Below are 14,065 nucleotides of genomic sequence, written 5' to 3'. Positions count from 1 at the left end.
ATGTTCACAAATGTAAATAGAATCACATCCATTTCACATCTCCTCTTGTGTATGCCTCCTTTTATGATGAGCTGTGTTGCTGTCAATCAAGTGTGACACCATGGTCCCTTCCCCCACTAAGTACGGATGTCGCTATCATGGGTCGCTCGTCTATGTGATGTGCTTCCATATTATCACAGTATGTGGCCCTTTTTCAGATCATTCTCGTCATCACGATGCCTCGACTTTAATGTTAAGTGTGCTTGTGGAAGGAACCACGTTCACATGCTTTGCAGGGTCATGTCATGTTTACTCTTGGTTGTGTAAGATTGAATCAGAGGTGTTCCCCAATCTCATCTGCATTCTTGAAGGGTGGAGGTGTAATGCACAAGGAGAGAAATGTTCACGCATGGAGAAGGGTCATATATCGTGCAACTCCATGTGCTCTGACATCTAGCAGGGTTTTCATGCTATGAGCCCATACTCAGATCTCGTTTGCACCATCTGCCAAAGGCATTTCTGACTTTGAGCGTACATCTGCTAAGCTCACTAATAAGTGGGAGCACTTGCCACCTCAAGATGCCTAAGCTCAGCCCTTCTCAGCCACACAGCTGGTGTTCGAGCCTACAATCTTGAGCATTTCTCAACCTGTTATTTTCTGTATTACAACAAGACTCTCGTCACAATGTTGGGTTGTAGCACTGTGCGTCTCATCACCTAAACACTCACATGCTCCTGAGGCTTCGTCATCCTTCAAAGGATCAGGACAAAGTGTGCTTGATGTTAACTATTCACTCTCATATTGAAGTGCATGGTTGAAATGAGAGGAATAGCTACACTGGTGTTCATGCTGGCCGATGATGGAGGGCAGTTGCCCAAGAGGGTACACACTGCAGCTCGTCATCCTCCTCATAAAATCTAGTAGCTGTGAGGGCCTCACATACATGCCTGCCTGTCTGACCCGTGATATGGCCCCTTCCCCAACAGCCTCGGCTTCCTCAAGCTCAATACCCTCATCCACTTTTATGTCCTCCTCATCAGAGGAGACGTGCAGCTCCTCTATGTTTATATCTGGCAAGTCCTCTCCCCTTTGCAGTGCTCGGTTGTGCAGCACGCAGCAAGCCACAGTGATCCATGAGACCCTCTGGGGAGCATACTGGAATGCTCCGCTGGATCTATCCAGGCATCAGAAGCGCATCTTTAAGATGCCTCTGGTGTGATCCACCAATGTTTGGGTAGCGGAATGAGCTTCATTGTCCCTTCTCTTCGCAGGATTCTGCGGTCACTGCACAGGCTTCATCAGCCATGTCCTTTGTGGGTACCCCTTGTCACCAAGGAGCCAGCCCTGGATCCTGTGTGGTCCGTCAAAGATCTGAGAACTACCCAAGATGTATGAGTCTTGGATGTGTCCTGGGTATCTGGAGACAAGACGCATGATAATTTTCTTATGTTCACAGACCACCTATACATTGATCGGCTGGTTCGTTTCCCTGTTTATGTATTGGAGTGCCTGTTGCTAGGGAGCTTTTATAGCAACATGAGTGCAGTCAATCGTTCCCTGCATCTTTTATTTGTTCATAGGATGCGAGCATTGCTGGATAAGCCATCATTTATTGCCCATCCCTAATTGTCCTTCAGAAGGTGGTAGTGATCTGCCTTCTTGAAATGCTGCAGTTCATGTGCTGTAGGGACATCCACAGTGCTGTTAGGGAGGGAGTTCCAGGATTCTGACCCAGCGACAGTGAAGGAACGACGATATATTTCCAAGTCAGGATGGCGGGTGGCTTGGAGGGGAACTTGCAGTTGGTGGTGTTCCTATTTGTCTGCAGCCCTTGTCCTTCTAGATGGTGGTGGTCATGAGTTTGGAAGATGCTGTCTAAGGAGGCTTGGTGAGTTCCTGCAGTGCATCTCATAGATGGTACACACTGTTGCCACTGTGCGTCAGTAGTGGAGGGAGTAAATGTTTGTGGATGGGGTGCCAATCAAGCAGGCTGCTTTGTCCTGGATGGTGTAAAGCTCCTTGAGTGTTGTTGGGGTTGCACTAATCCTGGGAAGTGGAGAGTATTCCATCGCACCCCTGACCTGTGCCTTGTAGATGGTGGACAGGCTTTGGGGAGTCTGGGGGTGAGTTACTCACCACAGGATTCCTAGCCTCTGACCTGCTCTTGCAGCCACAGTTTTTATGTGGCTAATCTAGTTCGGTTTCTGGTCAATAAAAACCTGCAGGATGTTGATAGTGGGAGATTCAGTGATGGCAATGCCATTGAATGTCAAGGGGCAATGGTTGGATTCTCTGTTGTTGGAGATGGTCATTGCCTGGCATTTATGTGGCGTGAATGTTACTTGCTACTTGTCAGCCTAAGCCTGGATATTGTCCAGATCTTGCTGCATTTGGACATGGACTGCTTCAGACCTGTGGGAATCTGCAGTCTCATCAAAGCCCAGTGTTTTGGCATCCTGGTTTGCTTGATCTCTGTTAAAGCTGATATAATTGTGGGCCTTGGCAAAAAGGTCGTTTGTGATCTCATGTATGCATTTGTGCATGAGCACTTGAGAGATCCTGCAGAGGTCCCCAGTGGAGCCACGGAAGGAGCCACTGGCATAGAAGTTGAGTGCGGCCGTTACTTACCGAGCCACTGGCAATGGATGCCCATCCAGTCGCCATGGTGCCAATCCCTGGGGAATGTGGCAAATGTGAGTCACCGGATCCCTGGACATGTGGAGGTGTCAGCGACACTGTCTCTCACTCATGCAGTTAAAATGTGCAAGGTCTGTACACCCTTGGTCTTGCAATCCGCCTATGTATAACATTTCTGTGAGCCTCATCTTCTGCATCCAGTGGGGACCCTGCTATCCCTATGTCTTGAGGGATTTGATCCTCCCTTTGTTGAGCCAGGTGCCTCCATTGTAATCTTCCCCTTCTTCGCTCCTGCCTATATGTGATAATGCAGGCTCCAATAAACCCATGCTCCATCTTCCTGATGCCCTCCTCTTTGCAGTATCTAGAGAAACAGACAAAAGTCAGCATTAGTCTCCATCAGTGAATGTGAGTTCAAGGGCTTTGTTCCAGCGTCAGCAACTATTTGCCCCTAAAATCCTGGCCAGCGCAGGGTGCATTTAAAAGTGCTTCTTTCCTCCCCTCCGCCCGCCCCCGCCATTTACATGACCGACTGCTATAAGATTACTTTGGCCAGGCACTTGGATCTGCTGCTTTCATTCCAGGCACTGGGATCCTTATTCACTGAACCCCAGTACTGCACTCTTTGGAATAAACATAAGAGTAAATGTTTAGTCAGGAAATGAGATTATTTGAGTGGAGCCTGAGTCTTCTCTTCTGTGAAGCTGCGAGTGCCACACATCTCACATGCATCTGAAGCTTGTCCAGTTGCCCAGTTGCTCTGGAGTTCATTATCACTCTGGGGAATTTCCATACTGTGAGCAGGGAGTTAATACAAGGCGATCAATTAGTGCCGCTTTGCGGGATTAGTTTTGCGTGAATACACATTATTGCTTCACTTTCCTGATTCTCTGCATTGTCCTTGAAAAGCTCCTACATTTCTCAGCTGTGCATCTCTCCTCATTTCAGATTACACAGTTCATTTCAGTGCCCTTTTAATCAACCCACCTAAGTGCATGCACCTGCCCTTCCTATTTGCCCTCAGAGCCCTCACCAGCAAAGTTTCTCCTCATTTTAACTTTGTACTGCTCCATTGCTGCAGGTTGGAAGATGGTCATGCTGTGCTCTCATTGCCAGACCAGCTTGGACCCTCCCTGTGTGAGTGTGAAAACCCCTCCCATCATCTCAGAGGAGCTTAATGTTCGGGTTTCCCTCCCTCCAAGACCTCTCAATCTTCTCCCTGTACTCTTTGATCCCATCGTGATTGTGGTGGATATCCATTGTTTTCCTTCAAATATCTTGAGGTGCCTATACCCTGTGTGGACCTCACCCTTCCCTATTTTAAAAACATTTGCACAGTTAAACATATATTCCCTGGACTGGGACAAGGACAGTTGTTGCAAGGTCAACATGTAAACTGAGACGCTTCTTCACTCAGCGATGCTCCCATTCTGGCTCCAAGTGGCTTCTGTCATCCTGTAACACATTCTCTCAATCCTGGCGCTGAGGACACTAACCCCTGCAACTTCCCCCCAGTCATTTGCCTGAGTGCAATCTTCCCCACTCTTCCCTCTCCAGTGGAGCCCTTGCCATACAGCCCCTTTCCATACCTCAGGCCAGTTTCCCCTCTTCCCCAGTGGAGCCTGTGCCCCACAGCCCATGAAAACCCACCCCTGCCTTACCGCTGGTCTGGCAGATAGGTTCCCTTTGACAACCCCCTGAAAGTGATGTGGTGCTGCTTGCGATACATGGCGCTGACTACCGTAAACACTGCACAACGCAAGTTAAGGGAATGAACATCTAAGTCACAAGCTCACAAGCGCAGTGCAGGTCGCCAGCTGCACGTCGCTTGTTTACCATTGTGAAACACGTTGGCTGCAATTTTCCAGCCCCTCACGCCGACGGGATTTTCCAGTCCCGCCGATTTCAATGGCTTGCCGGCCCTGCTGCAGTGGAACCAACCTCGGCTTGGGGAGGGGCTGGAAAATTCCGGCCATCATTCTAACTTCACGCCAACGTGCCCTGATGATCCAGCATGGGGGGATGATTCCGGCGACCAGTCCTTATAATGAGATGTAAATTTATTGAAATGATGTTACCAACGTGCCGCAGAGGGAAATGCGGCCCGCCATTGAAGGCTGGAGCATGCAATTGCAAATTGGTTTCATGACGACGTGAAACCAATTTCTGCCCTTCTCGTGATATTTTCCACTCCCGCCCACAATAACACCCACCACGGGTGGGGGTGAAAAATCCCAGCCCATGTTTACTGCTGACACTGAAAAAAAGTGAAAACATCACCATAGAGCATGGTTTGAGCTGGAGTTTTACTCTCGCTTCCAAATTGTAGTACAAATGATTGTCTGGAGTCCTGGGGACAAGAATTCAACCATTTTACAAACCTTTTGTCCTAATATATTGTGGGAACACTTATAATAATTGGCTTTAATGGCGCTTAATGACAGGGTGATGATTGCTGAAAGCCTTTATTTCTGCACTATTTAATTAAACAATCATAGCAACACTGAGCCCTACTGGTGTCCAGCTGGAATTACCATGCAAGCTCTGGCCTGATATCACTTACCTTTATGTGTTAACAAATCTGCTATTTTTGCAAAGCTAGGCTTTTTCATTCCTAAAAAATTCCTGCATAAACTTTAACATTTTTGCCTCCAGCTATTTTGTCTTCTTAGGTTGTCTTTGGAAAGAATAGCTATCAACTTATTCTATTTATATTTAATGGACAAAGAGTACCTCTATTGTGGCTTTCTTTGCCTCCTTAGTAAATTTATTGGAAATATATTTTTCTTTAGGATAGTAGTCAATTAGTGACTTCATTCCTCAAGTGTTGCATCTTGCACTACAATGCAATTTAGCAATGTATTCTGGATGATTTATTATTTAAGATAAAAACAAAATACTGCCGATGTTGGAAATCTGAAACAAAAACAAAAATTGCTGGAAAAGCTCAGCAGGTCTAACAGCATCTGTGGAAAGAAAGACAGAGTAAACGTTTCGAGTCTATCTGACTCTTCTTCAGAAGTTTTTTTTGTGGTTTATTATCATCTTCAATTTTTTAACATTTATGAATCTACTATAAATAATTAAAATAGCCTTGTCTGCAAGGTTAGTTGATCGCATTTTACATTTTGTTTTCTAGGTATATCAGTCAAAATCGAATCACAGCTCTGAAACCAAGAATATTTCAAGACCTTCATAAACTGGAACTTTTGTATGTATCAACCAGTCCCAAAGTACTTCTCTACTGGCTGCAGTGTGGTACCATCAATTTTACAATATATGTTATAGCGTGATCATTTACAATTTATTTTAAATAACTTTCAAAGCATTTTTAATGAGATGTTTTTCAGTACATATTGATTAAATGGTTAATAGGATAAACATTTATTTTTAAATGGAATATTATAACCACATAGACACTTCAATTTTTAAATGTCCTTTAGCTAGTGAAGAGGTTTTTTTTGTCTGACCTAGATTTTCAATACGCATGTTAAGGGTAATTAGTTGATAAGTTAGGTACAATGCCTGACCTTTGGAATTTAAGTATTTATACTTGATTTTCTGCTTCCATATCCAGCAAACTGAAGCACCAAAACATAATGTAAGGTTAACTCATCATACCAATTAACCAGTGCAGTTAGAAATGAGGCACCTTACCTTCATGGACAAGTTTGGCATTATGGGAATAATTTTACAAAATCATATTCCTGGTGCAGAGCTTCATTACAGAGAACACATGTTGGCAATTTGGATGTGAATTTCTGCCCAAATGGATGGAAAATCATAATGTCCAGACATATTCCTGATAAGCATTCCCAGTAGGTGAAGTTCCTTGCCAGGAGTACTAATTTCTAAAATTACCCCGTACACCAACTATGGTGTGGGTGAGAGGGATAGATAGGGTGGAGGTTAGGGAAGTGATGTCATGCAATGAAATAGACAATAAATGCTGAAAAAGAGAATTATATATTTCATGTGACTTTCTGAGAACTAGCATTGCATATTGTAGCTGGCTCGAACCTTGGTACAGTACAGCATGCCTATTGATTTGTTATGAAATGATAAAATGCTGGTATAGCAATGTCATAGGATGTTATCCTGTGAAATATGATGCAATGGCTTGTCCCCTGACCCTAGCTAATTAGAGGGGCTGCTGGTTTCTGGGTGCAGGCTAAAGTGCAGGTGTGTTTTCCATATTTTTTGACCTAAAACATTAACTCTGTTGCTGTTCACAGATAATGCCTGACCTGCTGAGTTTTCCAGCATTTTTTCTTCTTATTCAAATGTGCATCTGCTTTGCAGGCACAAGGCCCAGCCAGAAATGGGTCTGCATCAGAGGGGCTTCTAGGACTATTTTAATAGCCTAGAACAGGTGCAGCACACTTCAGGGGCAGTAAATCAACATATGAAATTAAAGATATCTCTTCAGGTCCTGATGAATGCAAATATAATTTCAACAGTATAGTGTAAGAGGTTAATGTTATATATGTAAATGGACAATCTATATCATCAGTGATGTAAGATCACATGACAACAGAATATGCTGAAAGATAGATCTCTCATGCGAAGTCTTCTACTGTGCATAGTTGGTAGGATGTTCAATAAAAGGTAAAATTTACCAACAGCCTTGGCTCCAGCAGCCCCCTATCAATTCTGACCAAGGACAACCTCATCTAAGACCCACAACAATGATAACAGATGGTGACAGAAGACAATAAAGCATCAAGAGCCAAGAGAAGGGAAGGAGCAGCAGGAGAAACAATTGCAGGACAAGGACAGTGTAGGAAAAATGCAAACAGAACTCAAAGAAAGGCTAGAGTGAAGAAAAACCATGGAGAAAATCTTACCCTTACCAAAGTGCTTCAAACACGTGGAAGGCCAAGATGAAGCCGAGAAGTGGCAGAACTGGTGTTGTAGATTTATCAGGTCCATACCTGCTTTGGGATTAGCAGAGAAACATAGAAAGGAACAGATCAACACCCTTCTCTATGCCATAGGCAGTAGTGCAGATGACATAATGTTAGACAGGGTATAAATGAAGAGACAGTGACATTCAAAGAGGTTATAAAAGCCTTTGATACACGTTTCAGCATTAGAACGAACACTATCATAGAAAGGGCGAAGTTCAATAGATGTACCCAAAGATCAGGAGAGAACTCAGATCCCTGCATTAACGATTTGTATTGACTCGCTGAGATTTGTGAATATGGAGCCCTGAAAGATCAATTAATTCAGAATCACATTGTTGTAGGAGTCTTAGGGGAGACTTTATCAGATTTTCTACAGTCAAGGGAGGATTTAATGCTATCAATGGCTGTGCAGTAAGCAAGGCAGACAGGAGAGAGAAAGCAAAATTGTGTATTTATTTGAGGTGACAGGGAGGTTTCATAGAGAAAAACAACAGGCACAGTGCAGTTTATAGGACACAAGTAGCAGTGCACCTACAGAAAAACAGGGAAACAGTGAAGAGGGTGCTGTAGCTATCATTACTCAGTATTCTAGATATGGTGGGAAAAGGCTGCACTGGTGCAAAGAATGCCCCGCTCAAAATGCAGAATGCCATTCCTGTAAAAGGAGATGATGTTGAAATCTCTATGCTACGGCAAAAAGCTCCTAAAACAGAAATTTAAGGAGAAACTAATTAAAACATGTGGCATTGAAGAAATTAAAGATGAGAAAAGGCATGAAAAAAGTGCCATTCTTGGGAGAAATCACAGAATCTAATAGGAACTGTTGAAGTACAAGCATTACGTTCAACGGACATAAAACCAAATTCAAATTAGATACTGGACCAAGAGTTTCAGCTCTTTCAGACACATAACAGTTGCTAAAGCAAGACTCCCTCCATCCATCAACCATATGACTCCATGGTCCAGGAGGCATTCAGCTGAAGGTCAAGGGACAGTTGACTGCTGAACTTCAATACAAAGGAAGAGAAATCATAGAAACTTTGTATGTGATCCAAAACCAAGAGTGTTCAGTGTTAAGCCAAAAAGCTTGCACAGATCTAAAGTAAACAAATTGGGAAGCAAAGACAAACCGAAAGAATTCAGGACAGAATTTTCAAAATTATTCTGAGGTTTTGAGAAGGCTGAAACAAGTGCTCTGAAACGGCGAACCAGAACCTAATAGAACAATGTAAAAACCTCTAGGAAACCAGGCAGAAAAATTCCCATGAACTGCACATGAAGGAAACATAAGTTCTTTACCTGGAAGGGCAGCTTGCAGCAAGCAAGAAATGGATGGACAAACTTGGGCAAGAAAACAACAAACAATAACAGAATTGTCATGCATTCCTGTTGAAAAGCCTGAACAAGAGGACATAAATTTAATCGCAGTGTGGAGTCCTGTACTTCATTGATCATAACGTTTCTAACAGAAACAACACAGGGGCAATAATTAAAGGTTTGACAGCAGGAAAAAAAGCTTGTCTGTCTGCAGTTGGATGCTGTGCATGCCTCACAGGTAAAAAGATAAAAGATTGAACTTGTCAAACATTCCCTTGGTGATGTTTAATAATTTGTAGCAAAGGGGAAGTCTGATGCAGCCTACTGGAGCAAATGTTGCAGAGTTGGTAGTGTCCATTTGTCAACATTGTTTTGGAACAGAAGAAATATGAAGCAAATTAAATTGCATTAGAAACAGAGTGAATGTACCCTAGTGTTGCCTTTTGTTAAATGATGTAAGGGGAATATTTTACAACTAAAAGGTATTATGTGTTAGAAATATTTATCCGCATAATCATATTACAAAACCCAAACTTCCGCTCTTTATTTGAATTGAAATGACATTGGATATTGATTTACTAACTTTCAGTAAACTGCAAGTTAAAAGATAGTTTACTTCCATTTTAAAAGTATATTGTGTTGTATATGCAAAATAACTGTAACTAGTCAACAATTAATTGTCTCCTTCATTCACCATAAGTACAAATGAGTGTCTCGATCTTTGGCTGTCACTTTTGAGAAGCAGCAGTATTTGATTGCTTTTAGTGCAACATATTTACCACTCGACAGTTATTTGTGCTTGTGTATTATTTTAACATTTTGGTATTGAGTATTAGAAAAAGGTATTGCAGAACATTTAACACAATTAGGCATTAAATTTTATAACATGGTACATATATAAACTTTGTTTATTATAGCTACACCTTCAATTAATGCAGTGCATAATACTAGTATTGAGCTTCTAAGCATATCAATAATCTTTATTTTTCAGCTGTAGATATAGTTTCTTGAATATCAGTGACCTAGGCCATGATTTTCTGCTCCCTCCCGCGGTAGGCAACAAGTCAGGTGGGAGCAGAAAACATCGCGATAAGATAAAAATCGATTTTACATCATCGTAAAACCAGTTTGTAATCGTCTGCCTAAGGGTTGGTCTCCAGAATCATCACACCCCCCCCACCGCAACAGGGCATACGTGGGCTGGCTAGGCCTGCATTTATTGTCCATTGATAATTGCCCTTGTTCAGAGGGCATTTTAAGAGTCAACCACTTTGCTGTGGGTCTGTAGTCACATGTAGGCCAGACCAGGTAAGGATGACAGATTTCCTTCCCTAAAAGGCATTAGTGAACCAGATGAGTTTTTATGACAATGGTTTTCATGGGCTCATTAGACTTTTAATTCCAGATTTTTATTGAATTCAAATTCCAGTATCTGCTGTGGTAGGATTCAAACCCAGGTCCCCAGAGAATTACCCTGGATCTCTGGAATATCAGTCCAGCGACGATACCACTATGCCACCGCCTCCCCAATTAAACTGAAATGTTTCACAACAGTATATAAGCGATGTAGACTTAGTGACCTGCATTTCGCCTGTGACTTCAAGGTTCATTCACCTACCTTGCATCGCACAGCCCTCGCGGCAACTCAGACTCAGCGCCAGGGATTTCCGCACTCGCACGGGGAGAGTCCAAGCTGGGCTGGTAGTGAGACCTCAGCAATACCATCTTCCTACCTGCAACGATGATGCAGTACAAAATTAAAGTGAGGAGATACTCTGCTGGTCAGGACTCTGAGGGCCGATTGGAGGGAAGGTGCATGCACTGGGGGGGGGGAGGGAGTGGCAATTAAAGGGGCACCCAACTGAACTGTGCATTCCCAAATGAGGAGACATGCATAGCTGAGACATGTTAGGAGCCTTTCGATGACAATGCAGGTTGCATTGCTGGTTTCGCCACCACCTGCCGCAGACCCAGACTAGCAGCTACGTCCTTTCAGGCTCGGCCAGTAGTGGTGCTACCGCACCTCTTTTGGTGATGGACATCCAAGTCCCCAAACCAAAGTGTATTCTGTGCCCTTGCCTCCCTCATTGCTTCCTCCAAGTGGTGTTCAATATGGAGAACTGATTCATCATCAAGATACATGGTAGTCAGCAAGAGGTTTCCTTGCTCATGTTTGACTTGATGCCATGAGACTTCATGGAGTCCAGAGTCAATGTTAAGGACTCCCAGGGAAACTTCCGCCCGACTGTAAATCACTGTGCTGCCCATATCCAGGGATGGCGATGTTGGTGTCTGGGCCATGATCTGAAAGGTATGATTCTGTGAGTATGACTATATCAGGCTGTTGTGTTACTAGTAGTCAACTACAGCTACCTCTACTACAGCTCTTCACACCCTGCTTCCTGTAAGGACTCCATCCCATTCTCTCAGTTCCTTCGCCTCCGTCGCATCTGTTCCAATGATGCCACTTTCCAAAACAGTTCTTCTGACATGTCTTCCTTCTTCCTTAACCAAGGCTTTCCACCCACAGTGGTTGACAGGGCCCTCAACCTTGAACGGCCCATCTCCCGTGCATCCACCCTCACACCTTCCTCTCCCTCCCAGAACCAGGTCCCCTTGTCCTCAATTATCACCCGACCAGCCTCCACATTCAAAGGATCATCCTCCGCCATTTCCGCCAACTCCAGCATGATGCTACCACCAAACACATCTTCCCTTCACCCCCCTGTCGGCATTCCATAGGGACCATTCCCTCTGGGACACCCTGGTCCACTCCTCCATCACCCCCTACACTTCAACCCCCTCCCACAGTATCTTTCCATGCAACTGCAGAAGGTGCAACACCTGCCCATTTACTTCCCCCCTCCAAGGGCCCAAACACTCCTTTCAAATGAAGCAGCGCTTCACTTGCACTTTCCTCAATTTAGTCCACTGCATTCGCTGCTCCCAATGTGGTCTCCTCTTCACCTTCCGCTTCAGTCTGTCCGCAAGCATGACGCAGACCTCCATGTCACTTGCCATTTCAACACACCACCCTGCTCTCATGCCCACATGTCCGTCCTTGGCATGCTGCAATGTTCTAGTGGAAGCTCAATGAAAACCAAAGGAACAGCACCTCATCTTCCAATAAGGCACTTTACAGCCTTCCGGACTGAATACTGAGTTCAACAACTTCAGATCATGAACTCTCTCCTCCATTCCCATCCTCTTTCCGATCCCCTTTTTTCTAATAATTATTATATATTTTTTAAATATATTTTTCTTTTCCCACCTATTTCTATTATTGTTTTTAAATTTACTTTTAAATTTACTTCCATCCATTGTTTTACCTTTAAGCCTAATTCGATCCCCTCCCCCCCACCTCGCCCCCATTAGGGCTATCTGTCACTTGCTCATCCTGCTTTCTACCCTTAATGTCACCATTAGCACATCCTTCACCTGCTACTGTCTACACCCCTTTGACCTTTTATCAATGATATCTTTGGCAATCTCTCCTTTGCCTCCACTTATCACTGGCCCTCTATCCAGCTCCACCTGTCCCACCCCCTTAAACAGCTTATATTTCACTTCATTTCTATTTCTCTTTAGTTTCGATGAAGAGTCATACGGACTTGAAACGTTAACTCTGTCTTCTTCTTCACAGATGCTGTCAGACCTGCTCAGTTTTTCCAGCTATTTTTGTTATTGAGTGCAGAGTACATCTACCAGGATGTTGCCTGGCCTGGAGAGTTTTAGTTATGAAGAGAGATTGCACAGACTGGGGTTATTTCCCCTGGAGCAGAGGCGATTGAGGTGCATATTGAGATTGAGATTGAGGTGCCCCTATGAGGGGCATAGATAGAGTAGACAGAAAGGAACTTTTCCGGAGGGATTAGTAAATAAGGGGCATAGATTTAAGGTATGGGGCAGGAGGTTTACAGGGGATGTGATGAGCAACTTTTGCACACAGAGGGTGTTGGGAATGTGGAACTCACTGCCTGAAAGGGTGGTAGACGCAGAAACCCTCATAATATGTAATAAGTATTTGGATGTGCACTTGCAATGCCATGGCATACAAGGTTATGGGCCTAGTGCTGCAAAATGGGATTAGATAGTTAGGTACACATTTGACCCATGCATTCTCGATGGGCCAAAGGGCCTTTTTCTGTGCTGCACACCTCTGACTCTATGACCCAGCAATGTTGCAACAATAACAAATTTTACAATCATCAGTGCTATGGATGTTGGGAGGACATTACTGATCTCACTGTAGGCCTCAAATACCTAGACGTGCCACCCCAGCCTCACCGACACCAGTTGACCTGGGTGCATTGCGCCTCTCCAGCTCAAGGGCCTCCTGCTCGAAGCGGCTTAAAATGAGGAGGTGTGCCTGGCCGCCTCCAGACCTCGCATGCTGCAAGGCATTATGAGCATTCTTCTCCTGAGAAAGAGAGAACACCATTCATTTCGGCAAATTGCACATGGACTCTGCATGTACACACACACCCCAACCACAGTGGGCCATATCAGGCCTCTAGTGCCTCCTCTCCCCGCTACTACTGATCATTCACACAAAGATAGTACGTCTGCTCCCAATGGCCCCCTGGACACATGCTGCGTACATGACTTTAGGAACCACACGGTATTTGCTCCCATAGCAAGGATGTGTAACTACGTGAAGCGTCAAGGGCAGCAGATGGCTCTTGGCTACGAGATCTTGAGGCTCCCCTTCCACAATCTCATCACCCTGAATAGGGCATGTGTTAGAGTTCTGAGTATGCACCTAGCTGCATCTCCTGCAGGTTGCCCCCAGACTAGTCATGTGTGACTAGGAGCAACACATGGTGAGGTGGAGAACTCATCTCCTCATGAACCACTCAGGCTGATCTAAGCATGGGCACTATCTGCTTGCCCACCCAGTGAACGGAAAATTCCCTACATGATTCAATGTAGTCATGACAGTGAGACTTGTGGGGGTGGTGGGGTGCAGATGCTGCAGAGGCTAAGGCTACCTGTTGAGTTAAATGCCCAATGCCAACATGGTACTCACCCTGCCAGAGCGCAACAAATCGTTGAAGCACTTACTGCACTGGATCCAGGTGCGCCGCACCACGTCGCAGGAGCTCACCACCTCCACCACCTCCTCCCAGGCACATTTCGTCATGCGGGGGACTCCTCCTCCCATCCTGGGGGATCAACGCCTCCCGCTATGCTGCCACCTCTTCGAGGAGGGCAGCAAGGC

General features: G+C 44.6%; 1 protein-coding gene across 1 annotated transcript in view; it reads left to right on the top strand.

The window, feature by feature from the left end:
• Nucleotides 1-14,065, top strand: part of rxfp2b (relaxin family peptide receptor 2b) — a 192,897-nt gene that overhangs the window by 90,245 nt on the left and 88,587 nt on the right. Inside the window, exon 7 of the mRNA XM_041198672.1 lies at nt 5,757-5,828. Coding sequence (XP_041054606.1) covers nt 5,757-5,828 — 72 coding nt within the window. The remainder of the gene's footprint in view (nt 1-5,756; nt 5,829-14,065) is intronic.

The sequence above is a fragment of the Carcharodon carcharias genome, chromosome 11 (assembly GCF_017639515.1).
Source record: "Carcharodon carcharias isolate sCarCar2 chromosome 11, sCarCar2.pri, whole genome shotgun sequence".
NCBI classification, from domain to species: Eukaryota; Metazoa; Chordata; class Chondrichthyes; order Lamniformes; family Lamnidae; genus Carcharodon; species Carcharodon carcharias.
This window is presented reverse-complemented; position numbering and strand designations above follow the sequence as displayed.